Source organism: Archocentrus centrarchus, chromosome 2 (genome assembly GCF_007364275.1).
Source record: "Archocentrus centrarchus isolate MPI-CPG fArcCen1 chromosome 2, fArcCen1, whole genome shotgun sequence".
NCBI classification, from domain to species: domain Eukaryota; kingdom Metazoa; phylum Chordata; class Actinopteri; order Cichliformes; family Cichlidae; genus Archocentrus; species Archocentrus centrarchus.
This window is the reverse complement of record NC_044347.1, coordinates 20,122,079-20,148,005: the sequence shown is the minus strand read 5'-3', so window position 1 is coordinate 20,148,005 and position 25,927 is coordinate 20,122,079. Positions and strand designations below refer to the sequence as shown.

Below are 25,927 nucleotides of genomic sequence, written 5' to 3'. Positions count from 1 at the left end.
ATGAATGAAATTTGTACTGTTTATTCTATATTTTTACTATTAAAAATTATGATAATCTGAACCACCTGTGTTGTTGTAGTACTTTCATGACAAATTAGAAAGTTTTTTCTATCTAAATGTTTGTGTAGGTTCTCAGTCATCCAGGTCATAGTGGTCTCTGGAGCTTGAAAAAAGGGCGACTGCACTTCTACAACAACGACACCTCATCAATATTGAGGTATTTTAGTGCCGTGCATCAAAAGAATGAGGGAAATGTAGGTGGACCAGACAGATGACCCCCTTCAGTACTGAGAGAGGCAAAAGTGTATCTATCCAAATTTATATAAACTTGCTGTGGTGTTTTTGTGCACCCCGGCCTCCTCAGTGCCATGTGAGAGAGTTTTATCCAAAGCAGGAGAAGTAGTCTCCAAGTAGAGGAATCGTCTGAATCCCGGAACTGTCGAACAAATTTTGTTTCTAAATAAAAATGAATAAAGTCCTCCCACATCTGACTCCTTCCACATTCACAAGCATTTTCACTGCCTTCTGCTTTCTTATACCTCTTTAGCAGTTTTAAATGCAGATGTCCATAATTCGTTCAAACAGTGCTGACAATCAGAATCAGAAAACCTTTATCTTCAAACACAGGTGCTTGATGAAACTGAAAATTCACAAGCTTTCGAAAATTAACATAACATAATTGGCCAAGCACGGTGCACAGCGACACGCACAAAACAAACACAGATTTTGTATGTATTTGAATGAGTACAAGAGCTAAAGGCTGAAGCACAGCACAATGAAACCCATAGATTTTCATATTTGACAGTGATCATTGCCAATGTTGCAAATACAGCGCTTAAAATGACCTTGATAACGATGCCTGTTTGCAGGTTTTTGGACAGCAGAGGGGTTTGTGTGCCCACGAAGCCTCAAAAAATAAAAGGTTCATGACACTTCAACATAATACAAACATAAACAGCATATCAGCACAAACACCACATACTGTACCAGCTCTTAAGCACGGTGATGGAGGGTTGATGATTTCAGCCTGTTTTGCAGCCACAGGACCCGAGTCGACCATGAAGTCCTCTATGTGACAAAATATTCTGGAATCAGCTAAAGTTTGACCCAATGTTCATGCAGAACATTGATCACAAGCACAGCAGTAAATCTACAACAGAACAGCTGAAAAAGAAAAGAATCAAGGTGTTTCAATGATCTAAAGTTCAGGCCTCAACCTGACTGAAATGCTGCGGTGGGACCTTAAGAGAGCTGTAAACAAATGCCTGTTTGGTATCCACTGAAATCAAGTGTTGAGAATACAGTTTGGCACACCCAGTTATTATAAGGAGACAATGGACCTTTTCACAACCATGTGTGAGCAGTTTTTCTTTAATACAAGTTTCTAAAAAAAAAAATAGTGTCACTGGTTTGTCAAGTACAGACATACCAAATGTGATCTTCAAGTTCACTCTTGCTTCTCATGAGAGGAAGAAGCAACTAAAGGATCTAAGAGGCTTTGGAGTGGGGAACTAGCTTAAACTCTACTGCAGAGGTTATAAAAGAAACAGAATATTTAAATCCACAAATATAAATCATGTCTACAGAATTAGATTATATGCAAATTGTTTAGTTTCAAATCATCCATCCATCCATTGTCTTCTGCTTATCCAGTTCAGGATTGCAGGGGGGGCTGGAGCCTATCCCAGCTGTCACAGGGTGAAAGGTGGAGTACACCCTGGACATGTTGCCAGTCTGTCAGAGGGCTACTTACAAATCATATGAGCGAAAATGAACATGTACACTGAAGGCTTTTCTTTTGTAAGAAAAGTCTTCTTACACATAAGAAGATAAAGACACCCATTCAATGATGGCATTGGATACGTGTTACACATTAAAACTTTGTACACTGTCTGTATGCACGTTCTTCTGGAAGGCTGAAATCCCTTGTCTTCAACACATTTCTGCCACAGCCCAGTTTTGATGAAACATTTTGTAATTATTTATGTTTTTAAACTTCTGAAACAGGCAAGAGTTTATCTTAAGAGAGTAAAACTGAGTTTTATTTTAGTTGTTTTTTTTTTTTTTTTGGATGCAAACTTTTAAAGTGTATTGGTTTTGTTTGATGAGCCTTTAAAACAGCTCCTTAATTCAAAAGCCCAGTAGCAGAACAGAATAGCTGTAATACTAACGATTCTGGTTACTTTTAGCCCAATTGTGATTTGAACCCTTGTCCTCTTAAACCAAAGTTTAAGGTAGATGTTATAAAACCTGCAGAAAATTCCCCAAGGTGGAGTTCACCACGAGCTTATGCAACACTATCCTACATAATTCTGGCTGCTCTTCAGGTCCGAATATTCAGCCGCAGCTGCTCCAGTATTGCAAGAAACAGAAGGAATGTGAGTGTGTGTGTGTGTGTGTATGCAGAGCCGGCCCGAGGCATAGCTGACATATTCGGCTGCATAGGGGCCCCTGACCACCAGGGGGGCCCCAAGCTCACCCACATTTGTCATGAAACTTTTTTGGTTTGTTTTAATTTTTGACATATGCCAGTGTCCTCAAAGAAAGAAGAAACTATTCTAACTGTCCAGATATGTACACTTGTAACAACACTAATTTACTGAGTTGGCTACACTCTAATATTTCAGTGTCTGACTAGTGCTGAAAAGCTATTTCATGCATTTATTACTTGTAGTCTGGACTATTGTAATTTGTTATTATCAGGCTGTCTTAAAAGCTCTCTGAAAAGCCTTCAGCTGATCCAAAATGCTGCAGCTAGAGTACCATATCACCCCAATAGAGCACTAGGCTCTCAGACTGCTGGCTTACTTGTGGTTCCTAGGATACTTCAGAGTAGAATAGGAGGGAGAGCCTTCAGCTTTCAGGCCCCTCTTCTGTGGACCCAGCTCCCAGTTTGGATTCAGGAGACAGACATCCTCTCTATTTTTAAGATTAGGATGACTTTTGGGTTTTCTCTGTAATTATTGTAGGGTCTTTACATTACAGTATAAAGTACTTTGAGGCGACTGTTTGTTGTGAGTTGGCTCTGTATAAATAAAATGGAATTGAATAGAAAAATTGAATTGAAAAGGCTGAAAGAGTAAAAAAAATTAATAAACTTTAACCCTTCAGCATTAATAGCGATTAAGTTCAGGGGACAATGAAATGGTATGAAGGGGGCCCCAAATCAAATCTTGCTTAGGGCCCCTTCAAGGCTTGGGCCGGCTCTGTGTATATGCGTATGTGGATGTGTGTATGTATGCAGTGGCGCAAAAAGGGGGTATGCACTATATGCAATGCATAGGGGCGCTGCACAAGAGGGGGGCGCCAAAACGATGTGGGAAAATATTTCTGTAGTTGCATTTTCTGTATTTAACAGCTGTGCATATGACATGATCAATAACAGAGGCGCGGCGCTGATTAGGCGCCCCTGCGCTCCTTCACCTCCCCTCCTCCTGTCCCCAAGACAGTCGTAATTTATGTCATAGAAGTCTTGTATTTTATAAGTCCATGAATAAGTGATCTGCACACATGAACACAGTAAATGTTGAGAGGATGCGGCTGGTGTATGTGTGTGTGTGTGTGTGTGTGTGTGTGTGTGTGTGTGTGTGTGTGTGTGTGTGTGTGTGTGTGTGTGTGTGCGCGCAGTGTTCAGCTAGCGCTGGTCTGAGACGCCCTTTAGTCGGGCTGAGGATTTCACCGCTTCACTTTCTGCTGTCACTGCATTTAGCAAACAGGAGCCCGCCCCGCGGACTCCGCACCGGCTAGATCGCTGCTTTTATCGCTGCTTGCGCCTTTATTATTTCACTGCAATTTACAATCTACCACAGCAGGGAAAGTTCACAATGTGCACGTTTGATGTCCCTAAGGTCATGCGCGCACTTGGTTTCGCGGCTACAGAAATGGAAATGACAACCAGCATGAATGAGGAGAAGTAAGAAGAAAAACGAAGATCAAATGAAAATTTCAGGCATGATTTAACAGGAGTGGATCATCGCTGACAAGTTTTTTCCACGCCTCCATTGTCTGTGTCGTTTTACTCACTGTGCAGAGAATGGCAGCTGTTATTTTTTTCCTTACATCAGCTGTAGCCACCAGAACGATCACTATAAGCACAATCTGGTGGTAATCACACTATTGTGGTTTGGTTTGGTTTGTGCGATTGTTTGGTGCCGTTTCCTTCACTTTCTATGAAGTGACAGATTTCCTGAGGCAGCTCATCGCACCTGTGTCACTGTAAAAAGTGCTGACTGATGTTTTATCCGCTGATCAATCGGCAATACGCAAAACTGGTGCACAGTTCTTGGCCTCCCGGCAGCTGTTGCAATGAGAGGGATTTGTAGTATAAGTGGTGGGAGCACATTTACCCACTGGCTATTAATAATAGCTATATGAAATCATCTTGCTGGCCGTATAAAATTAGATCGTGGGCCGGAAGTAGCCCGCAGGCCTTGAGTCTGACACATGTGACATAGAGAAAAACTGCAGTACGGAAGTTAAAATGTGCAGATGAAATTTCTGGCTAGGGTTGGGGGGGGGCGCCTAAAAATGTGTCCACATACACCTCAGAAATTATATAGCTGCGCCCCTGTATGTATGTATGTATTATGTATGTATGTCTGTCATTCTTTAATTATTCTTTTCTCCCCTTTGTTTTTTTTTCCTTTCTTTTTGTTTTTCTCTTTCTCACTCTTTTTTCTTACCCTTTCCTTTCTACCTGTCAGGCCTGGTGTAAATAAATTAAATTAAATTAAAATACAAACATTAACAATAGTAGCTTATTGGAAAACTTACAGAGCTATTCTTGGAAAAGCAAATATGTTTGGTACACCAGAGCATTCGGATCATATTCCGATTGCGAAAACTGTCAGACATGACAGGCTTAAAAAAAAAAAAAAAACTCGTAGAACTCAGCAGCCGTGCGTACGAAGAAACATGGCGCACAGGAGTGTCTGCTGTGTGCGCGCTGCTGCAGGTTCAAGCTCTCGTGAGGAAATTTTACGTGCCCGGAGCTAAATTCTATTCTCGTGAAGAAACGGACTTTTCCTAATGTGATTGTTCACTTTGATGGATAGTTCAGGTTACTGCGTTAGACCGAGTTACACCGTGGCAGCAACGTAAGAGCTGTTTTAAACCGGATTTGCGCAGAATAAAGTTTCCCGAATCAACTATCTGTAGTTATTGTTTTCTGTCAAGTGACTTATGGCATAATACCATCTTTTAAAATGTGATTTAAAAAATGTGAAATAATTTTGAGTATGCATTTGTATAAAAAATGTATCACGTGTTAATATGCTGGAAAATCCTGACAATGGAGCTTGAAAGTCCTTAAAAGGTGCTTGAATTTGATTCTGGGAAAGGTGTATGAACCCTGTTAGTAGCAATGCATCCCGAAGATGCTGCAAGTGATATTTATTAGCTGGATCTTCTCCAGTCGGAATTTTAAAAATATATTTATGAGCTTTTTCACCTTTTCTTGATAACACATGGTAAAGATGACACAGGAAAGCGGAGAGAGTGGAGGACACGCGGTTGCCTGCTTAAAGTCCAGGAGCTAAACTGGCGCCGCTCCTGGAGGAACATGCCTAAGCAGGAAATTTTTGCTGTGACACAATGGTGCTCGGCATTGAGACACAGTGCTGCCAAAAGTATGTTATGCTCTCAGTGAGAGGCCATAACGTCCCTATTCTGTAGTTTATGGTCAAAAAGCACAGTGTACAAGAAACAAAACCTGTTGCACTGATTATACTGACTTTGTAATTGCAGTTTGATAATATAGAGTCTCTAAGTGAAGTTGGAGGGGACCTACACCCGAGGGATGATGGTCCTGGACTACATTCAGAAGCTGAAGAAAGCCCATAAGGCCATCATCATGACGAAAGTTGACTTGGAGAAGTTAAAGCAAATGTTGATCAATACACTCAAATAGAATGATTCTGTGTACGCTGAAAGCCCGAGTATGGTTCCTCACACCAATAAAAACAGATTTTTTTGCAAAGAGCCTTTTATGTTCCAGTGTGACAAACTATGAACAACATTCATTAAGAAACACTTTGTCCAGTTTGGTGTTGAAGTAGCTGATCAGATCTCAGCCTTACTCCAACACCATCTGTGAGACAGTCCGTTGAAGCACAAATTTTCAGCTGGTAGTTTCTCTTTGCCAGAATAAAAAGGATTTGTTTTACAGCGCTCATTGGACTGACCAATAGTCAGAAAAATGGGAAAGTCTGAGTGAAGATCTAAGAAGGAGAATTGCAGATTTACACAATTTGGGAAGGTCTCTCAGAGCCATTTCTAGAAAGCTCATTAGTTCAAACAAATGTATATAAGTACAAGTTATTCAGGCGTGTCACCACTTTGCCAAGGTCTGGAAGAAAATCCAAACTGCCACCACGAGAGGAAATTGATTAGGATGGTCAGGAAGAACCCAGGAACCACAAAGGCTCAAGCCTGCCACGAACTGCACACACACTCATACTGAAAATATAATTTCTAAATATCGGCAATTTGGTAATAATCAAGATTTTACTTATGGATTTGATTTTTCCAGTCATAATTAGAGAAGATTGGCAAACGATCCCTTATTTCATTAATAAATCACTCTAAATAGAGTTATCCATTACAGTTAGGAAAACAGTGTCTATTAAAGTGGTACATAGTTATACAATTTAAAGTGGTGTTAAAGTCATTCCTGAAGCTGTCTCCACTGAGTGAGCAGGGTGTGGCCGTAAGAGACAACACAGGCATGTTGCAACAAAATACATTCCTATATTTATGAATTATAGCTCTACACCTGTACCCTTTGCAAATACAAATTCATTATACTGCACTCAATTGTTGGTCAAATTTGAAAAAATAAAATTGAACACTGTCTTTTATTTGTTGTCAAAGTGAACACCCATTCAATGATAGCCTTGGATACGTGTTACACATTAAAACTTTGTACACTGGCTGTATGCACGTTCTTCTGGAAGGCTGAAATCCCTCGTCTTCAACACATTTCTGCCACAGCCCAGTTTTGATGGAACATTTTGTAATTATTTATGTTTTTCAACCTTCTGAAACAGGCAAGAGTTTATCTTAAGAGAGTAAAACTGAGTTTTATTTATTAATTTTTTGGGGCAATACAAACTTTTAAAGTGTATTGGTTTTGTTTGATGAGCCTTTAAAAGAGCCACTTAATTCCAAAGACCAGTAGCAGAACAGAATAGCTGTAATACTAATGATTCTGGTTACTTTTAGCCCGATTGCGATTGGAACCCTTGTCCTCTTAAACCAGGGCTCTTCAACTCCAGGCCTCAAGAGCCCCTGTCCTGCAGGTTTTAGATGTGTCTTGCAGAGGATATGCGAAGATCTATCTACATGGTTTAGCTGTCGTGTTCCAACTTCCCCCAGACTGTGTATTTTAGGTGACGTCAGTGAATTAGTGATGGAGTCATATATATCACACATAGTTCTTCCCGCCTTGTGCATCACTAAGAAAACTATCCTCATGAATTGGAAATCAAAAAATAAACTGTATATTACTCAATACAGAAATCTACTATTAGATCATGTTAGCTTAGAGAGAATGTCTGCTTCTGCTAAAAACCAATTGGATGAATTTGACTCTCTCTGGTTCCCACTGATCAGCTCCATTACTTAGCGGGGGTGGTTGGCTGAGGGCTCTGCTCCTGGTGTGCTTTGTGGGCGGTCTGGGGCGGACTCCCGGGGCCCGTGTGTGTCCGATAGCCCCTGGGACTGGAATCCTGCGGCTGCCTTCTTGTGGCGTCCGTGTGCTTATCCTGGTTGATGGTGGTGGGGGGCTAGGGTGGGTGCTGCCTTACGGTCTTGGGGTGTGGCCGGGGTGCTTGGGGTGATGGCTGCTGGCCTTGGCCGGATTGGCCGGTCTTCTCTGTGGGGCTCGGGGCGTGGGGTCTGGGGCCTGGGGCTCTGGGATCGTGCCGGCTGCCGGTGGGTCCCCCCTGGTGCTGGGGGGGGGTCTCTGCTGTCCCGGCACGCCACCGGGTGGGGTGGGTTGGCCCGGCCTGCGTCGGGATGTTCGGTCCGCATTTCTGGGGCTCTGGGGTGCCTGGATCGTGGGGTGGTGGGGGTGGACGGGGCACCGTTATCTGAAGTGGAGCATGCTGCCCTCTGTGGCGGGCGCTGCGGTGCTCCATGGTGCTGTCACCGGGGCCCCGGGTCCACCTGCGCCTGCCCTTTGCTGGGGTGTGGGGAATCGGGGTGCCTATGGTACTCCAGGTTTCCTGGTCATAAGCCCCCCCACACACACACACACACACGCACACACACATACACGCACATATACACACATATACAAACTTCATGTCATGTGGAGAGGCCACGTGCGGTGCCACACTTGCCTCTCCATTTTAATTGCATTACAGACATTACAAGTGACAATACACTCTGATACACATAGGACCTTGGGGGGCAGGTATGGGGATGATGAGAGGGGGCTACTGAGATGGCCCCATTCTGGTCCAGTCTACCGTCAGCCCCCCAATTTTAATGGCACTTTAGACATTAAGGGCTTTGAGGGGGTGGTGTGGTCGAGCACCTATGGATGCTTGAGGCACAGCTGTCCCCTCAATTTTAACTGCATCTTAGACACTTCATGCATTCACAAACATGAAGCCATACACTTCAACATTTATAATTTGGGTGGGGGGTGGGGTGGGCCATCCCACACCCGGATTTCCTGCACCTCGCCCAGGGTGGGAGTCGGGTGGTGCTTCGGGTGCCGGGCTGGCAGCATCGTGGGTCGCTGTTGGCCCGGGTGGGGTGTCTACTTGCCCTGGCCTCAGAGGGTGGATAGATGTGGATGAATGTGTATCTTTGTGCATTTGTCACAGTCCTCGTGGGCGTATTTGGGTGGGTGAATGCGTGTGGGTAGGGTTGTGGGTGGGTGTGTGTGAGCATGAACATATGTGTGTGAGTGTGTGTGCGCATGAGCATATGTGGGTGAGTGTGTGTGCGCATGAGCATATGTGGGTGGGTGTGTGTGCATACATGTGTGCATGGCTAGACCTGAATCTGGGCCTTCTTGTGTCTTGCCTCCCGGCTGCTTCTCGGTGGTCGCTCCTGCGTCCCCCACTTCCCAGGGTTGTGGGTGCCTTGGGGTTCCTGGAGGGCTGGATGTTCTGGCGTGGGTGTCGACCTGCTCTCCTGGGGGCTGTGGGCCGGGGCGGCTTGGGCTTCTCCGGCGTGGGGGGGGCTCTGCGGTATGTCGGGTGGTTCTTGGGCACCTGGGCCCTGGGGCCCTGCCGCCGGCCTGCACGGGGGGCTGGCCTCTGGGGGGGGGCAGTTTCCTGATGCCTCGAATTCCCTGGGGCCCTTGCCCCTCGACTGGAGGGGCTCCATCTGGGACCCCCCTCTCCCCTCTGCTGGGGTGGGTATGCGGTTGTCGCTGGAATGTGCGGTTTTCGTGGCTCTTGATGGGCTGCGGATGGCTCGTATTTCCTGGGTCCTTCTCTGCCTGCCTCTGGCTCCTTGTGGGCGGAGCGGCGGCTTTCTGCCCTCGTTGGTAAGTGCATTCCATGACACAGACACTAACGCAATCACAGCATAACAAAATTGTTGTTCTTATACAATCATGCTTCACTTTGTTGTGCCTTTTCCACATAGTTATTTTTCCAGGTATTGCTTGTTCTGTTTTGGTATGTTGTCTTTTCTTTTTTCTTTTTTTTTGCAGTTGCAGCATTTGAATTGTTTTGGTTAGTTTTGTGGTGCTCTGTCCTCTTTTTCTGTTTTCTCCCCTTTCTCTCTCTCTTTTTTTTTCCCCCAGCCTGTCAACTGGAATTAAATGTATATGTACACAAATAAATAAATAAAATAAAACAAACAAACAAACAAACAAACCAAAACAAAAACACAAAACATTAACAAGAAAAGCTTATAGAGACTCTATAGAGCTTGTCTTAGAAGAATAAATATGTTTGGCACAACAATGCATTCAGATCACAATTCTGCTTGCAAACAGTGCCAGACATGACAGGCTTTAATAAAAAAAAAAAAAAAAAAAAGATGTCTCTGCTTCAACACACCTGAGTCAAATCTAGAAGTCATGAGCAGGACTCTGGCGAACTTGACTGCATACTGAGGAGGTAGTTCATCCATTTGATTCAGGTGTGTTGGATCAGGGACACATCTAAAACCTGCAGGACAGGGGCACTCGAGGCCTGGAGTTGAAGAGCCCTGTCTTAAACCAAACTTTAAGGTAGATGTTATAAAACCTGCAGAAAATTCCCCAAGGTGGAGTTTGTCACATGATTGTGCAACACTATCCTACATAATTCTGGCTGCTCTTCAGTTTACAATATTCAGCTGCAGCTGCTCCAGTCCGTAAGCAGTCAGAGCCCATTCGCCAGGCGAGTATTTTACATTTATTGTAATTTGAGGTCATCTTAGAATCTGAGTGTATTTTGAAATTTCTTAAAAAAGCAACTCTGAATACTAAATACTGTAAGTACATTTTAACGTTGCAATCCAGCCTAGAAATGAAGCTGTAAAAAAGTATTTAAAATAAATTTTCCTACCATAAGACCAGGCAAAGCAAAAATAATTCTTTGGATTTACTTAATCCACTCATGTCAACAATTTCCATGAAATTCAGTTATGTTAGAGATATTTTGCTAACATTTTTAAAATGAAAATATCTGACTTATGTGCAACCAGCATAACTCTTAGGCAGCTCTATTGCGTGGAAACCTACGTTTTAGTCAAAATGTTCAGTCAATTATGACTGAAATGTTGTTATTCCACTGTTCGCTGTCCTTGCTGCCTGTAAGGGAATAAAGTTCTGTTGCTCCAATCTGCATCCCTCCGCTTTGCTGAAACTGACCTACAGTAAACGAGCAAGCTAAATATAAACCAGAGGTCTCCCTACTTCGGTTAGGAGCCGCGGATCTGGTCGAGGTAACACAGCCTTACTGGGAACGGACCACGGAAGACGAAGAACTTGGGTTTTATGGTGGTTTCCAAAAGGTAGAACAGCAAGTGTAAGCAAGCTGTCACTTTAAGTTTACTACGGATCGTAATAAACTGAGCGGCGCTCGAGCGCACAGTTGTGTCATGCTGGTTGCGCTGCAAAAAATAGCTTAGTCGTTGGGCTGAATGACGAAGTGGGCCATAACATTATGGATAAACAACTGAGTGAAACGCGAACTATAAAAATGACTGAGAAGGCTGTGGAGGAGCACAAGACTAGACAGCTGCATGCACGTAGGAACAAGTTATCAACAAGTAAAGCCTGATTCAGCAGCTAATGGAAGACCATGCAAATGCGACACTATTTAAAAAAATAAAAAAATAAAAAAATAGTGGTCTGCAGCAGGAGTTACGTAACCTAAATTCTGGTTTGGAAAAATTCATGACTGAAGAGGAATTTGCAGATAATGAGAAGAATTGGTTTGAACCTAAAAATAAATTAATGCATAATAATAATAATAATAATATTATTTGAAGTGTGAGGAATGGATGAAAGAGGACATGAAGCGGTCTGAACAGGCTGAAGAGTGATAAGGAGGCAACACCTGCAGGTAGTAGATCCACAACATCTAAATCTACTGATCAGCACATAAGCAGACCTGGATCTTGATGTGGAAGTGTTTTGTCATCATCTTCAATCAGAATGAAGGGAGAAATGGAATGCGTGGCATCAAAGGCAAAGTCAGCAGCAGCTTACAGGAGAAGCTGGTAATAGAAAAGGAAGAGGAATGCTGAAAAAAGATGCAGGGAGAGGAAGAGATTGCATTTAAGCAACTGAAGGATCAAAGAGGCTTTGCGGAGTGGGGAACTAGCTTAAACTCTACTGCAGAGGTTATAAAGGAAACAGGTTGTTCAAATCCACAAATTTACAAGCATGTCTGCAGAAAAGTGAATTATATTAGTGGGAAATTGTTTAGTTACAAATCATTCATTTGGATGGAAAGCTTCAAGGCTTCCTGAGGCTTCATCTACTCACTGATAGCTAACATTAACTTCCATATACTCAGATATTTCACACATTTCTGTGAATAATGAACACTAACGCCATCAATATCACATTAAAAGCACAAGCTGACATGTTTTTTTTATGCAGCTTGACACGCTGCATAAAACTGTCGCCTACCTGCATAAGGCAGAAATTAGATAATACGTTATCTCAAATGACTGAAGTATTGAAAGTATTGATACTTGGATTTGAGAATTGATTTTAAAGTGTAAAGGTCTGGTATCGGAAGTATCGATATTTCAGTATCAATACGCACATCACTAGAAGCTAGAGAATTGAGGCTCCAGCATAGCACGAACAGTTCAGAAACAATTTGAAATGAGGAAAAAAAAAAGCTATTAATTAACTGATTACGTCATTTTTTAGACTGCTTGTTGCTATCAGATCCATTCTGACCCAAAGTGCAGCCGTCACTGGGTCTGAATGACGTCTTTACAGCAGACAGCCGCTCCGCTCTTCCAGGTACTGCATACCGGCGCAGAATCTTTTAGTGGTACACAGTACTGGACAGTATTGGCTTACAGGTACTTTCACCCCTGCATTAGAGGAATAAAATGTACATTATTTGAATCAATAACCCCTCAGGTTTGAATCCTGTGGTTAAACATAAGATGAAGAAGAAGGTCATCATTGATCTGGACACTGGGGTGGATGATGCTATGACCATCATGGTGGCCCTTGCTGACCCTAATGTGGAGATTTTGGCGATCACCTGCTGCCATGGCAACACACCCCTGGAGAACGTCCTCAAGAACACACTGCGTGTCCTCAAAGTCTGCAACAGACTGGACGTAAGTTTGCAGCACACTGTAAGAGAGCCTTTGTACATGGGTATGCTGACAGATCTGACCTCATGGTTGCATGCTGGATGACCTGCTATTAAATGCAACCTACCACACTTGTGCAGATTCCAGTGTATCGTGGGTGCTCAAAGCCTCTGCTGGCCCGTAAACAACATGCAGGAGATTACCACGGGAAAGATGGGCTTGGGGATGTTCCAGATCCAGATGCTCCAGGCCTGGAGCTGCTGCAGAAGGAGAAAGCTGTGCTGGCCATGATCAAGCTTGTGAAAGAGAATCCTGGAGAGGTGAGTGTCCGCTCTATTAAACATCTCGCTAAAATAAGTCAAATTTGAGATCATCGTTTTTCTCACATCAGGGAATAACAGGGATTAAGGGTCAGGGTTTGGAGCTCGGTCGAGCCAAGTGTGGAAAAGTGAATGGCTTTATTATCTAAATGTATCTAAAATACTAATTCTGTAAATGCTTTGTGAGTCAGAACCAATCACAACATTGCTTCAATAGAAGTGCCTTGAAGGTGGAATTTTCTTGAAATAGTATCATGTTGATGTGGAATTTCTTAAACTCCAACACATGAACCTGACCAATAGGAAGCTGTCTTACCAGGAGTTGATGGTATAATTACTTCATCATTACACATACACAAAAACATACACAAAAAAAAATAGAAAACAAGAACAATAGAAAAGTAGATATGTGTCCACAAATCTGTCTGCCACCTTCAGGTGATACTTGTGGCCACCGCCCCCCTCACTAACCTGGCTGTCGCTGTGCAACTGGACCCTTCGTTTCCTAAAAAGCTGAAGGGGCTCTACATCATGGGAGGAAACATGGAATGTAGGCTGCCTCCTCACACTGTTGTATATTTTCAGTCATTTGTGATTTCATTTTTCTATATTGATAAGAATGAGGACTGTGGTAACATCTGTGTGCAGCCAGGGGAAACACCACAGTGTGTGGAGAGTTTAACTTTGTGGCTGACCCGGAGGCGGCTTACGTCGTGTTGGACCACTACACCTGCCCCACCTACATCGCCACCTGGGAGTTCACCTGCAGGAACAGCCTGCCGTGGGTGAGGAGAGAAACAAGCTAAACAGCGATGTAATTTCTGACTTGACTGAGGATTACACATAGACTTAAATTTGTTCACTCCTTGTCCCTGCCTTAGTCTTTCTGTGACACCTGGTTTGCTGAAAATACTCCGAAAGCAGAGTTCATGAGAACGATTTCATGTCTTTCAAGGAAGGTAAGAGTGTCCAAATTGTATTATTACAAAATGTCTTGTTTAGTGACACTGACAATTGAGATTAAGCATGAGAACTGCACGTTGTGCAAGAAAATATGCTACAACACATCTTTAATATTAGGACAGGGTTTGTTCCGGGGGCGGAAATCCTTCAAAATGCTTGGATTTTAAATCTGTCCTTTCAAGGTTTGAAAATTGCCTGAACGTTGGATATAGTGCTTGAAACTGCTTGAAATTGTAACAGCATTTTTTAAAATAAAAAAAAAAAACTGTCTGATTGAATAGTTTGTTCAGTGGCGGCGCGGGGGTGGGCGCTAGAGCCCCCCCCCCCCCCCCCCCCCCCCCCCCCCCCCCCCAGAAAAGTCATAGCACCCCCAAGAAAATAGCTTGTCTGTGTGTTGAGAACTGAAAGAACAAATGATCCTTCATAGCACCCTCAGTAAAATGCTAATGCCACCCCTTAGCACCTGCATAAAAATATTTCTGGAGCCGCCGCTGAGTTCGCTTATGAGATGGAGAAAGAAAACGTGTCGTAAAGTCTAAAATGAAAATTTCTCTGGCTGGCCTGCAGGTCTGCATGAGACCTGTCTGTTTGTGACTGCGCCCCTCCCCCGAAGAGAGAGCGTTCCCGGGAAAACTGTAAACTCCAATTACGGATAAGACGAGTATGGAATTATACTTAGGTCAAAAGTCACGCGCGAGAAAAAACGTAATCCGGTGCAAATAATGTGATTCCACGAGCGCAGGTATTGATTCAACAACTCGCGTGCGTAGAACTCAGCAGCCGTGCGTACAAAGAAACATGGCGCACAGAAGTGTCTGCTGTGTGAGCGCTGCTGCAGGTTCAGGCTCTCGTGAGGAAATTTTATGTGCCCGGAGCTGAATTTTAGGCTCGTGAAGAAACGGACTTTTCCTAATGTGATTGTTCACTTTGATGGATAGTTCAGGTTACTGCGTTAGACCGAGTTACACCGTGGCAGCAACGTAAGAGCTGTTTTTAACCGGATTTGCGCACAATCTGGAGAGTAAAGTTTCCCGAATTAACTATCGGTAGTTATTGTTTTCTGTCAAGTGACTTATGGCATAAGATGCTGCAAGTGATATTTATTAGCTGGATCTTCTCCAGTCGGAATTTGCTTAAAGTCCAGGAGCTAAACTGGCGCCGCTCCTGGAGGAACATGCCTAAGCAGGAAATTTTTGCTGTGACACAGTGGTGTTCAGCATTGAGACACTGTGCTGCCAAAAGTATGTTATGCTCTCAGTGAGAGACCATAACGTCCCTATTCTGTAGTTTATGGTCAGGGAAAAAAGCACAGTGTACAAGAAACAAAACCTGTTGCACTGATTATACTGACTTTGTAATTTTTTAATATAATCTCTAAATGTTGCTAATAAGCCAGCAAGGCCAAAGATTTTGCATGACATTCTCCAGTTAACTCAATTCTTCGTGCAAGAGTAATCAAAGCGTGGTCCATACTTTGAAAAGAGAAGCCTAGAGGTGTTGGTTGAGGCCCTCTAGTTGCTAAGTCCTTTGTCATCTGCTAGTGTTTACAGAATGTTACAAAATGACTAAATACCTCAAATACACTGTGTTGACAGAAAGCTCAATCAGCTGACTATCAGAAGGAGACTACCACAGGAAATGGTTTCAATTCCTGTGACGTGTACGCCATGGCTGCTGCCATCGATGATACATTCATAACTGAGCATGAAGAGGTAAGCAACTCCTGCTTTTTTTAATCAGGTTAAATTACAAAACGTTTGAACAGAGAATATCGTTTAACAAATTCTTATGTTCCTCCATCAGGTTGTGGTGACAGTGGAGTTGGAGGGGACCTACACCCGAGGGATGATGGTCCTGGACTACATTCAGAAGCTGAAGAAAGCCCATAAGGCCATCATCATGACGAAAGTTGACTTGGAGAAGTTAAAGCAAATGTTGATCAATGCACTCAAATAGAATGATTCTGTGTACGCTGAAAGCCCGAGTATGGTTCCTCACACCAAATAAAAACAGATTTTTTTGCAAAGAGCCTTTTATGTTCCAGTGTGACAAACTATGAACAACATTCATTAAGAAACACTTTGTCCAGTTTGGTGTTGAAGTAGCTGATCAGATCTCAGCCTTACTCCAACACCATCTGTGAGACAGTCCGTTGAAGCACAAATTTTCAGCTGGTAGTTTCTCTTTGCCAGAATAAAAAGGATTTGTTTCACAGCGCTCATTTAACTGACAAATAGTCAGAAAAATGGGAAAGTCTGAGTGAAGATCTAAGAAGGAGAATTGCAGATTTACACAAGTTGGGAAGGTCTCTCAGAGCCATTTCTAGAAAGCTCATTAGTTCAAACAAATGTATATAAGTACAAGTTATTCAGGCGTGTCACCACTTTGCCAAGGTCTGGAAGAAAATCCAAACTGCCACCACGAGAGGAAATTGATTAGGATGGTCAGGAAGAACCCAGGAACCACAAAGGCTCAAGCCTGCCACGAACTGCACACACACTCATACTGAAAATATATTACCACATTGCCAATATTTACTTATGGATTTGATTTTTCCAGTCTTAATTAAAGAAGATTGGCAAACGATCCCTTATTTCATTAATAAATCACTCTAAATAGTTATCCATTACAGTTTGAAAAACAGTGTCTATTAAAAGTGGTACATAGTTATACAATTTAAAGTGGTGTTAAAGTCGTTCCTGAAGCTGTCTCCACTGAGTGAGCAGGAAGTGGCTGTAAGACAACACAGGCATGTTGCAACAAAATACATTCCTGTATTTATGAATTATAGCTCTACACCTGTACCCTCATTGAGAGGCTTGAGATCTTTTTCAGAAAGGAAGCCTTCTCTGTGTTTTGGGAGAGCTGCTGCTCACAGAAAGACTGAGGAGGGAAAAGAATAAGGTTTAGTTTGGAGTAGATTTTTTGCAAATACAAATTCATCATACTGCACTCAACTGTTGGTCAAATTTGAAAAAATAAAATTAAACACTGTCTTTTATTTGTTGTCCAAGTGAAAGTGAACTGCAAATAAAACAGTGCTTTTAAAAGCGGAATAAAACTGAAAAAAATACATTTATCGTCACACAAACTCCAAGTAATGTGACAAAGTCCATCAAATGTCCCTACAGTTCCAAAACTACTAATATATCTATGAATTCCACACAAATTGCTGCACACAGGTAGTCACAGGCTTGTTTGATTGTGGTCATTCTGTTGCTCAGATCCATTTAGTTACTAATGGGTTTTGCAAATAGTCTGTGCAACTTAATCTGGGTTAAAACTGGTCCCTGCATGCAGGGGCGCAGCTATATAATTTCTGAGGTGTATGCGGACACATTTTTAGGCGCCCCCCCCCAACCCTAGCCAGAAATTTCATCTGCACATTTTAACTTCCGTACTGCAGTTTTTCTCTATGTCACATGTGTCAGACTCAAGGCCTGCGGGCTACTTCCGGCCCACGATCTAATTTTATACGGCCAGCAAGATGATTTCATATAGCTATTATTAATAGCCAGTGGGTAAATGTGCTCCCACCACTTATACTACAAATCCCACTCATTGCAACAGCTGCCGGGAGGCCAAGAACTGTGCACCAGTTTTGCGTATTGCCGATTGATCAGCGGATAAAACATCAGTCAGCACTTTTTACAGTGACACAGGTGCGATGAGCTGCCTCAGGAAATCTGTCACTTCATAGAAAGTGAAGGAAACGGCACCAAACAATCGCACAAACCAAACCAAACCACAATAGTGTGATTACCACCAGATTGTGCTTATAGTGATCGTTCTGGTGGCTACAGCTGATGTAAGGAAAAAAATAACAGCTGCCATTCTCTGCACAGTGAGTAAAACGACACAGACAATGGAGGCGTGGAAAAAACTTGTCAGCGATGATCCACTCCTGTTAAATCATGCCTGAAATTTTCATTTGATCTTCGTTTTTCTTCTTACTTCTCCTCATTCATGCTGGTTGTCATTTCCATTTCTGTAGCCGCGAAACCAAGTGCGCGCATGACCTTAGGGACATCAAACGTGCACATTGTGAACTTTCCCTGCTGTGGTAGATTGTAAATTGCAGTGAAATAATAAAGGCGCAAGCAGCGATAAAAGCAGCGATCTAGCCGGTGCGGAGTCCAAAAGTGAAGCGGTGAAATCCTCAGCCCGACTAAAGGGCGTCTCAGACCAGCGCTAGCTGAACACTGCGCGCGCGCGCGCGCACACACACACCAGCCGCATCCTCTCAACATTTACTGTGTTCATGTGTGCAGATCACTTATTAATGGACTTATAAAATACAAGACTTCTATGACATAAATTACGACTGTCTTGGGGACAGGAGGAGGGGAGGTGAAGGAGCGCAGGGGCGCCTAATCAGCGCCGCGCCTCTGTTATTGATCATGTCATATGCACAGCTGTTAAATACAGAAAATGCAACTACAGAAATATTTTCCCACATCGTTTTGGCGCCCCCCTCTTGTGCGGCGCCCCTATGCATTGCATATAGTGCATACCCCCTTTTTGCGCCACTGCCTGCATGAATGTGTTGGTTTTCTGGACCTTTTTCCTTTAGTGATCATCAAAATAGTGACTGTTACATAAAACACAAACTGATACACAAAACCACCTTTAGAAGATTTTTTTTCAGCCTAACCCAGGACAGGCTGTTGGAGCAGCTGAACTCCCAGGGTGCAATGTAGGTGGGGCAGTTGCAGTGATCCAACACAATGCGAGCAGCCTCGGGGACAGCCACAAATCTGAACTCTCCGCACACTGTAGTGTTCCCCCTGGCTGCACACACAGTGCAGTGCAGTAATGTGTGCACCTAGATAAGCAGACTGAGTAAAAGTTGTGAAGTGACTCAAAGGTTCATGACACTATACGGCCAAACATAATACAAACATAAACAGCTCTTAAGCACGGTGATGGAGGGTTGATGATTTCAGCCTGTTTTGCAGCCACAGGACAAGAGTCGACCATGAAGTCCTCTATGTGACAAAATATTCTGGAATCAGCTAAAGTTCGACCCAAACTGGACCATGCAGAACATTGATCACAAGCACAGCAGTAAATCTACAACAGAACAGCTGAAAAAGAAAAGAATCAAGGTGTTTCAATGATCTAAAGTCAAGCCTCAACCTGACTGAAATGCTGCGGTGGGACCTTAAGAGAGCTGTAAACAAATACCTGCAAATCTCAATGAACTGAAGAGCAGGCAAGAATTCTTGGACTGACAACAGATTATATTTGGTATCCACTGAAATCAAGTGTTGAGAATACAGTTTGGCACAGCCTGTTATTATAAGGAGACAATGGACCTTTTCACAACCATGTGTGAGCAGTTTTTCTATAATACAATTTTCTAAAAAAATAAGTGTCACTGGCTTGTCAAGTACAGACATACCAAACGTGATCTTCAAGTTCACTCTTGCTTCTCATGAGAGGGAGAATTTGTATTTAAGCAACTGAAGGATCAAGGATCTTCCAAGTACTGCATACTGGCGCAGAATCTTTTCATGGTACTGGACAGTACTGGCTTACTATCACCCCTGAATTACAGGAATAAAATGTACATTATTCAAATCAATCACCCCACGGGTTTGAAAAGAAAAGAAGAAAGAGCTTTACTTTACGGTGATGGAGGGTTGATGAAGGCTCAAGCCAGCCATGAACTGTGCTTTTACTACTTTTTTTTCCTGCAAACCTCATTCACCCACTCACACACACATTCATACACCCACATTTTTTCTATACCTAAGTGCTTTGTCTAACATTTTCACACACACTCATACTCAAAAAATCATCTCTAAATTTTGGAAATTTGGTAATATTGAAGATTTTACTTATGGGTTTGATTTTTCCAGTCATACTTAAGGAAGAATGGCAAATGATCCCTTATATCACTGATTAATAAATTACTCTAAATAGAGTTATTCATTACAGTTACAAAAATATTGTCTTTTAAAGTCATGCTGGTGCTAGGCTTAGTGATTAATGAGTTTAAAGTAGAAGAACCATGAAATAATTACCAGAAAATTCTAATGATTCTAATAATTCTAACTGATGATAAATTAAATATAAATGTATACAAAAAAACATATAAATACAAATACACTACATTGACAAAATTATTCACTCACCCATTCAAATCACTGAATTCAAGTGTTTAAATCACTTCCATGGCCACAGGTGTATAAACCAAGCACCTAGGCATACCTACTGCTCCTACAAACATTAGTGAAAGAATGGGTTGCTCTCAGGATGCCACCTGTGCAACAAGTCCAGTTGTGAAATTTCACACTTCTGTCTGGCAGTCTGATGGATGAGTCTGGATTTAGTGGTTGTCAGGAGAACTGTACTTATCTGACTGCATTGTGACAAGTGTAAAGGTTGGTGGAGGAGGGATTATGGTGTGGGGTTGTGCTTCAGGAGTTGTGCTCGGCCCCTTAGTTCCAGTGAAAGGAACTTTATATTTTGGACAATTTCATCCTCCCAACTTTGTGGGAACAGTTTGGGGATGGCCCCTTTCTGTTCCAATATGACTGCACACTAGCGCACAAAGCAGGTCCATAAAGTCCTGACCTCAACCTGACAGAACACCTTTGGGATTAATTAAGAGCAGAGACTGTGAGCCAGGCCTTCTGTCTGACCTCACTAATGCGCTTCTGGAAGAACGGTCAAAAACCTCGTGGAAAGCCTTCACAGAAAAATTGAAACTGTTATAATTGCAAAAGGTGGGTCAACATCATATTAAACCCTATGGATTAAGAATGAAATATAACTCACGTTTATATGCATGTGAAAGCAGACAAGTCAGACTACATTTGGCATTTTTGTTCAATTTATTATTTAAAACTGTATTGCACAATTTATTTAGGGTTTTTGGGGAATAAAAAATTCACTGATGATGTAGAGGTCTCAAAAGCTCACAAAGAATCATGTATCAGATATGATACATTTGGCAATACAGGATTAATTATCAAAAATCAGTTGTGTTTGCTTTCTGCTGGACTTTTCCCATTATGCGTGTTTGAGGCCAGTGAGATACAATGCATGACCTAAAATCATAATTTTTACCCATATTGTCATGCTTTCTTTGTAAGTACAACTTAGGCTTGAAAGTCAGATTTGGAAATAATGTTGGTGCGTGTTTGAGATCCAGACACATGTCAAGTCACACTGAGCTGAACCTCTTCTGGAAAAACAGAATCACAAGAGAAAAGTGACTCCAATAAGCTGCAGAGAGGATTTTACTTTTTCATTTTTTTTAGCTTCACACAAAAACAAAAAACTTTTAGGAGTGTTGTCCAGAAGTCTTTCCTGCAGCTGTCTCCACTGAGTGAGCAGCAGCGCCCTCTGCAGTGTGCAGAGAGAAGTGCAAAAACTTACAGCACCTGGTATTACCAGACGGTCTCCCATCTAAGTACTAACCAGGCCTGACCCTGCTTAGGACTTGATCAAACAAGATCGGGAAAGACTTCAGCAATCATATTATTAAACATCCAAAACACCTGAGCATTACCTTGTTTATTATATATTTAGGAAATCAGATTAACGGTTTGTTTGAGTTCAGCAGCTCAGGTGGAGCTGGTCTATAAAACACTGACCTGAAAACTCAGACAGTGGTGTTTAAGTTATAAATTTATAGTTCATAGTAACATGAATCATTGTAAAGGTTAAAAATAAATAAATTAGCAACAACAGATAACAGTGATTCTTTCAGACAGCTGTGGAGGTCCAGGATCAGCACATTGGACATCATCACTGTGCAGAAAGGAAAGCAGGAGGAAGCTACAGACTGCAGGAACATCTAGAGTCTGGAAACAAGCTGGAAAGTAAGGTTTGGAAATAATGTTGGTGCCTCTTTGACATCCAGAAGATTTCAGACACGCCTGCTACACATTAATTAACCGGAACCTTTCACTTCGTGTTGGCTTTAAAACTATTTTTCATGTCATTCTTTTTGCTAGGCTGATTGTTGCGTGTGTTTAGAAGAAGCTGTTAACAGGTTAAGGAAAAGTCACTCCCTATAATGGTTTATCTGTGCGAGATTGTTCAGAAAGCAACGGTTTTGTTCAATAAAGATTTCTCTTTATGTTGCTGATTTGTTTTGCTATTTATCCTGTTACTCTAAACAACTGAACACAGGAGGGACAATGATATTGCATGTTGAGAAACACATGTTAAAAACTGGGGAGGGCAGACTGATCCAAATATCAATAGTATCAATATCAATGCCGCTATTTGTTTTGGATCGATGCTATTGTGACTGGATCAATGCTTTAGTTTGTTTGTCTCCTCAGAAAGTGCTGCTGGAGTCACACGGGTTAATGAGTCAGCTCTTCCTACTGAATCATGAATCACAATTCCCAGATTTCCATTAACCCGGTTCACATGAGCCCCCTGACTAGCGGCTGCAGCTAAGTTCAAAAGGCAAGTGAGTGAGAGCAGTTTGCAGAGTAGCGGACTCACTGCAAACACAGCTGACTCAGCAGATTCAGCTTCATTGACTGATAAGTGATTGACTTCACTCCAGTCAGTGATTTAAGTAAATAATAAGTTAAAGAGCCCAATAAATAAGTACTTAAATAGATTAATGTTCATTATGTGGCTGATTTTATGCACATGGTTTCGTCATTATTATTATTATTTAGTAGTAGTAGGAGGAGGAGGAGGAGTATAGACTAGTAATGTAACATATTTCCTTGTAAGGAAAACAGCAAACTATAGTTATATTATTATTGATTATTACTGAGCAGAGCCATGTAGGGTCCTGTATCAGATCTATACCAAAATTTGCAGTGTCACACAGTTGGAGAGTTTGGAGAAGTGGAGGAAAGACCTGGGACAAGTGAAGGAGATAAGGAAGGGTAGCAGGTAGGTAGGAAGGCATGAGAAGAGTTGGAAAGGAAGTACCAGCTGGTTGAAAAAGGTGTGATGTTGGTGGGCACTTTGCTGAAAAACGAGATCACGTCAGCAAGTGCTAAAATCCACATGTTTGAGGGGAAAGGTCTGGTGAGGTCTGAAAGGTCTGTGTAAAGAACTTTGGGGGGAAACCACAGGTGTAGCCACCAGTGCCAATGACCCAGGTGCTAATGCAGAATGGGCTGAGAAGTTCTGGAGCAGGATGATGAGAGCAGTTGGTTGAAGGGTGTTAAGGAGGAGTTGGCAGATGTTGAGAGGTGAGATCTTGAGGTGGGCTTTGAGGATGTAGTGAAGGGTATTAGGAAGATGGTGAACTGGAAGACCCCTGGACCTGATGATGTTAGGGGATTCTGGTTTGAAAGTTTAAGGTGTGGTGGGACACGCCTGTGGACACGATGCAGCAAGTGGAACATAATCGTCCAGATGTTGTCACTGTTGACCGGGAGAATAAGAAGTGGCTGATTGTAGATTTCTCTGTGCCATCTGATAAGAATGTAGCTGCAAAGAAGGAGGAGGTTACTAACTACTCGCCTACAGATTCGCAGACTGCACGGGGTATCTACCAGCATTGTACCAGTGGTTGTTGGGTGCCTAGGAGTTGTTTCTGGCTGGTTGGTAAAGTCTTTTGCAGAATCTGCCATCATAAAAACCACCAACATGCTGAGGAAGGTGATAACCTTGTAAACAGCGTTTTTCAAAGTTTGAAATTCATGCTTGGTCTCCTTTGTCGTGGGGCAATGACCAGAACCAAAGGACCCCCTCAAATAGCTTGCTGTTCCAACAAATTTAATTTATTATCACTATTCAAAGGCTCTTGCTTAAAATTCCCAGGACAGATAGGCCTTCATCATTTGTTTAGTCAGAGGGCCTTGTATGAAAACAATGATAAATCACTGATTTGTGTGTACACACTGTTAGCGTACTGTTAGCGCACTGTTAAATAAGGGCCATTGTGTGCAGGAGACCAGGTGGAAGGGAAGCAAGGCCAGGAGCACTGAAGATGGATTCAAACTGTTCTATCATGGTGTAGATAAGAAGAGAAATGGAATAGAAGTAATCCTGAAGAAAGAGCATGTAAATAGTGTTGAGGAGCGAGAGTCAGACAGGATCATGAGTTTGAAGATGGAAATCAAATGGGTGATGTTGAATGTTGTCAGTGCCTTTTCTCCGCAGCTTGGATGTCAGAAGAGAAAGAAGAATTCTGGAGTAAGTTGGATGGCAGCATTAGATGGGAGTCTGTATGGGATGACTTTGGAAATCAAGAAGAGTGAAAGGGAAGGTTTACAAGATGGTAGTGAGACCTGCTATGCTGTCTGGGTTGGAGGTGGCAGGGCTGAAGCATTTTCACTGGGAGTGAACAGGATGGACGAGATTCAGAGGGACAGCTCAGGTCGAGCAGTTTGGAGACAAATTTAGCAGATATATTGGACAAAGGATGTTGAATCTGGAGCTGCCAGGCGGGAGGAAAAGAGAAAGACCACAGAGTAGGTTCATGAATGTAGGAAGGAGGACATGCAGAAGGTTGCTGTGACAGAGAAGAATTTGAGGGACAGGATGAGATTGCAGTTGATGACCCACTGTGGTGACCCCTAAGAGGAGCAGGTTTGTAAAATGAATGTTAAAGTTTGTGTCATTCATGAAAAACATAGGTCACGGAGCATATTTTCATAGACCACAAGAGCTCTTAATTTGTAATGGATTTTTTTTGTAACAAAAAGAAGCATCAAGTCTTCAAGCTGCTTTGTTTTCTTTTTTTTTTTTTACTGTAAGAGAATCAACTCCAAAGCACTCTGACCCTGCTGCTGTTTGCAGGAAACCAAACGCAAGTGAGCAGGAAGTGGAAGAAGGATCTGTGGTTGCCAAACAATTTTCTTTTCTGCAGCTGTAACTCCTGACTGATACTAAGCTGTTTGTCTTCTGAAATACTGGCACCAAGCTTTGAAATAAAATCTCATCATTTTGTTGCAGTCTTTGTGTCTGTCTCAGGTAACATTTTGTGAGCCTGATTTTTGTATTTGACTTTAACTCACTATTCTGCATGCCTCAATGCATTGAGGCATGCAGACATGTTTAAGACAACCTGCTGAAGTTCAAACTGAGCATCAGAATGGAGAAGAAAGGGGATTTAAGTGACTTTGAGCATGGTGCGGTTGTTGGTCCAGACTGGCCGATCTGAGTATTTCAAAAACTGCTGATCTTGCCATGGTGAGCTGTTTGGCAGGCAAGGTTGGACCCAGAATGCAGGATTCTTGAGGCAGGACTGAACTTACCGTGATTTATTTAAAAAAAGACAGGAAATAACAATTAAACTGAGGCTGGATGGGTGCCAGAACTAAACAATAACTATGGAGCAGGGTGACAACAACGTGACAAAGTGACACAGACTGAGGCACACACACAAGATAACGAGAGGATCAGGACCAGGTGGAGACACAGCTGGGAATAATTAAAAAGGACATAACCAGGAAGCAAACTAAATAGTAAACAGGAAACAACTAAATACTAAGACAGGCGCAGATGTGACACAACACTGGGAATAAAACTGAATACAAAAACACACGAGGCAAGGGATTTAGACACAGAGGGACAGAACAGATACAAGGACAGAGGGAAACAGGGATTCAATATAAATATTAACCAATAACAGGACATATAACCTTTAATGAACTAAGAATCAAAACCATATGAAAACTGGGAAACAGAAGAATCTCAAATGAAAGCAGAACCTAAAAGAACAAAACACAAAAGACTGGGGAAACGGCCCAGGATCATGTCAGATCTTCTGAGATTTTCCCGTGCAACCATCTGTAGGGTTTACAGAGTGCAGTCTGAAAAAGAGAAACTATCCAGTGAGCTGCAGTTCTCTGGGTGAAAATGACTTGTTGATGTCAAAGGTCAGAGGAGAATGGCCACAGTGCTTCAAGCTGATAGGAAGCTTGCTTCAGCCTTCTGAGGAAGAAGAGTCTGTGTTGTGCCTT

At 42.5% G+C, this 25,927-nt stretch overlaps 1 protein-coding gene across 4 annotated transcripts; it reads left to right on the top strand.

The window, feature by feature from the left end:
• Positions 1 to 10,203: 10,203 nt before the first annotated feature.
• LOC115793040 (inosine-uridine preferring nucleoside hydrolase-like) lies at positions 10,204 to 16,053 on the top strand. Of its 4 annotated transcripts, XM_030747752.1 has the most exons (9): positions 10,291 to 10,349; positions 12,341 to 12,436; positions 12,560 to 12,765; positions 12,882 to 13,061; positions 13,500 to 13,611; positions 13,710 to 13,846; positions 13,943 to 14,020; positions 15,620 to 15,736; positions 15,828 to 15,980. In XM_030747752.1, exons 3-9 carry the CDS (start codon positions 12,586 to 12,588, stop codon positions 15,978 to 15,980), a joined length of 957 nt encoding a protein of 318 aa, XP_030603612.1. In that variant the 5' UTR covers positions 10,291 to 10,349; positions 12,341 to 12,436; positions 12,560 to 12,585. The 4 variants fall into 4 exon arrangements, with proteins under 4 accessions (XP_030603620.1, XP_030603612.1, XP_030603629.1 ...); XM_030747760.1 differs by lacking the exon at positions 12,341 to 12,436 and having other exon boundaries at positions 10,204 to 10,349; XM_030747769.1 differs by lacking the exons at positions 10,291 to 10,349; positions 12,341 to 12,436 and adding an exon at positions 10,859 to 10,965.
• Positions 16,054 to 25,927: the final 9,874 nt, after the last annotated feature.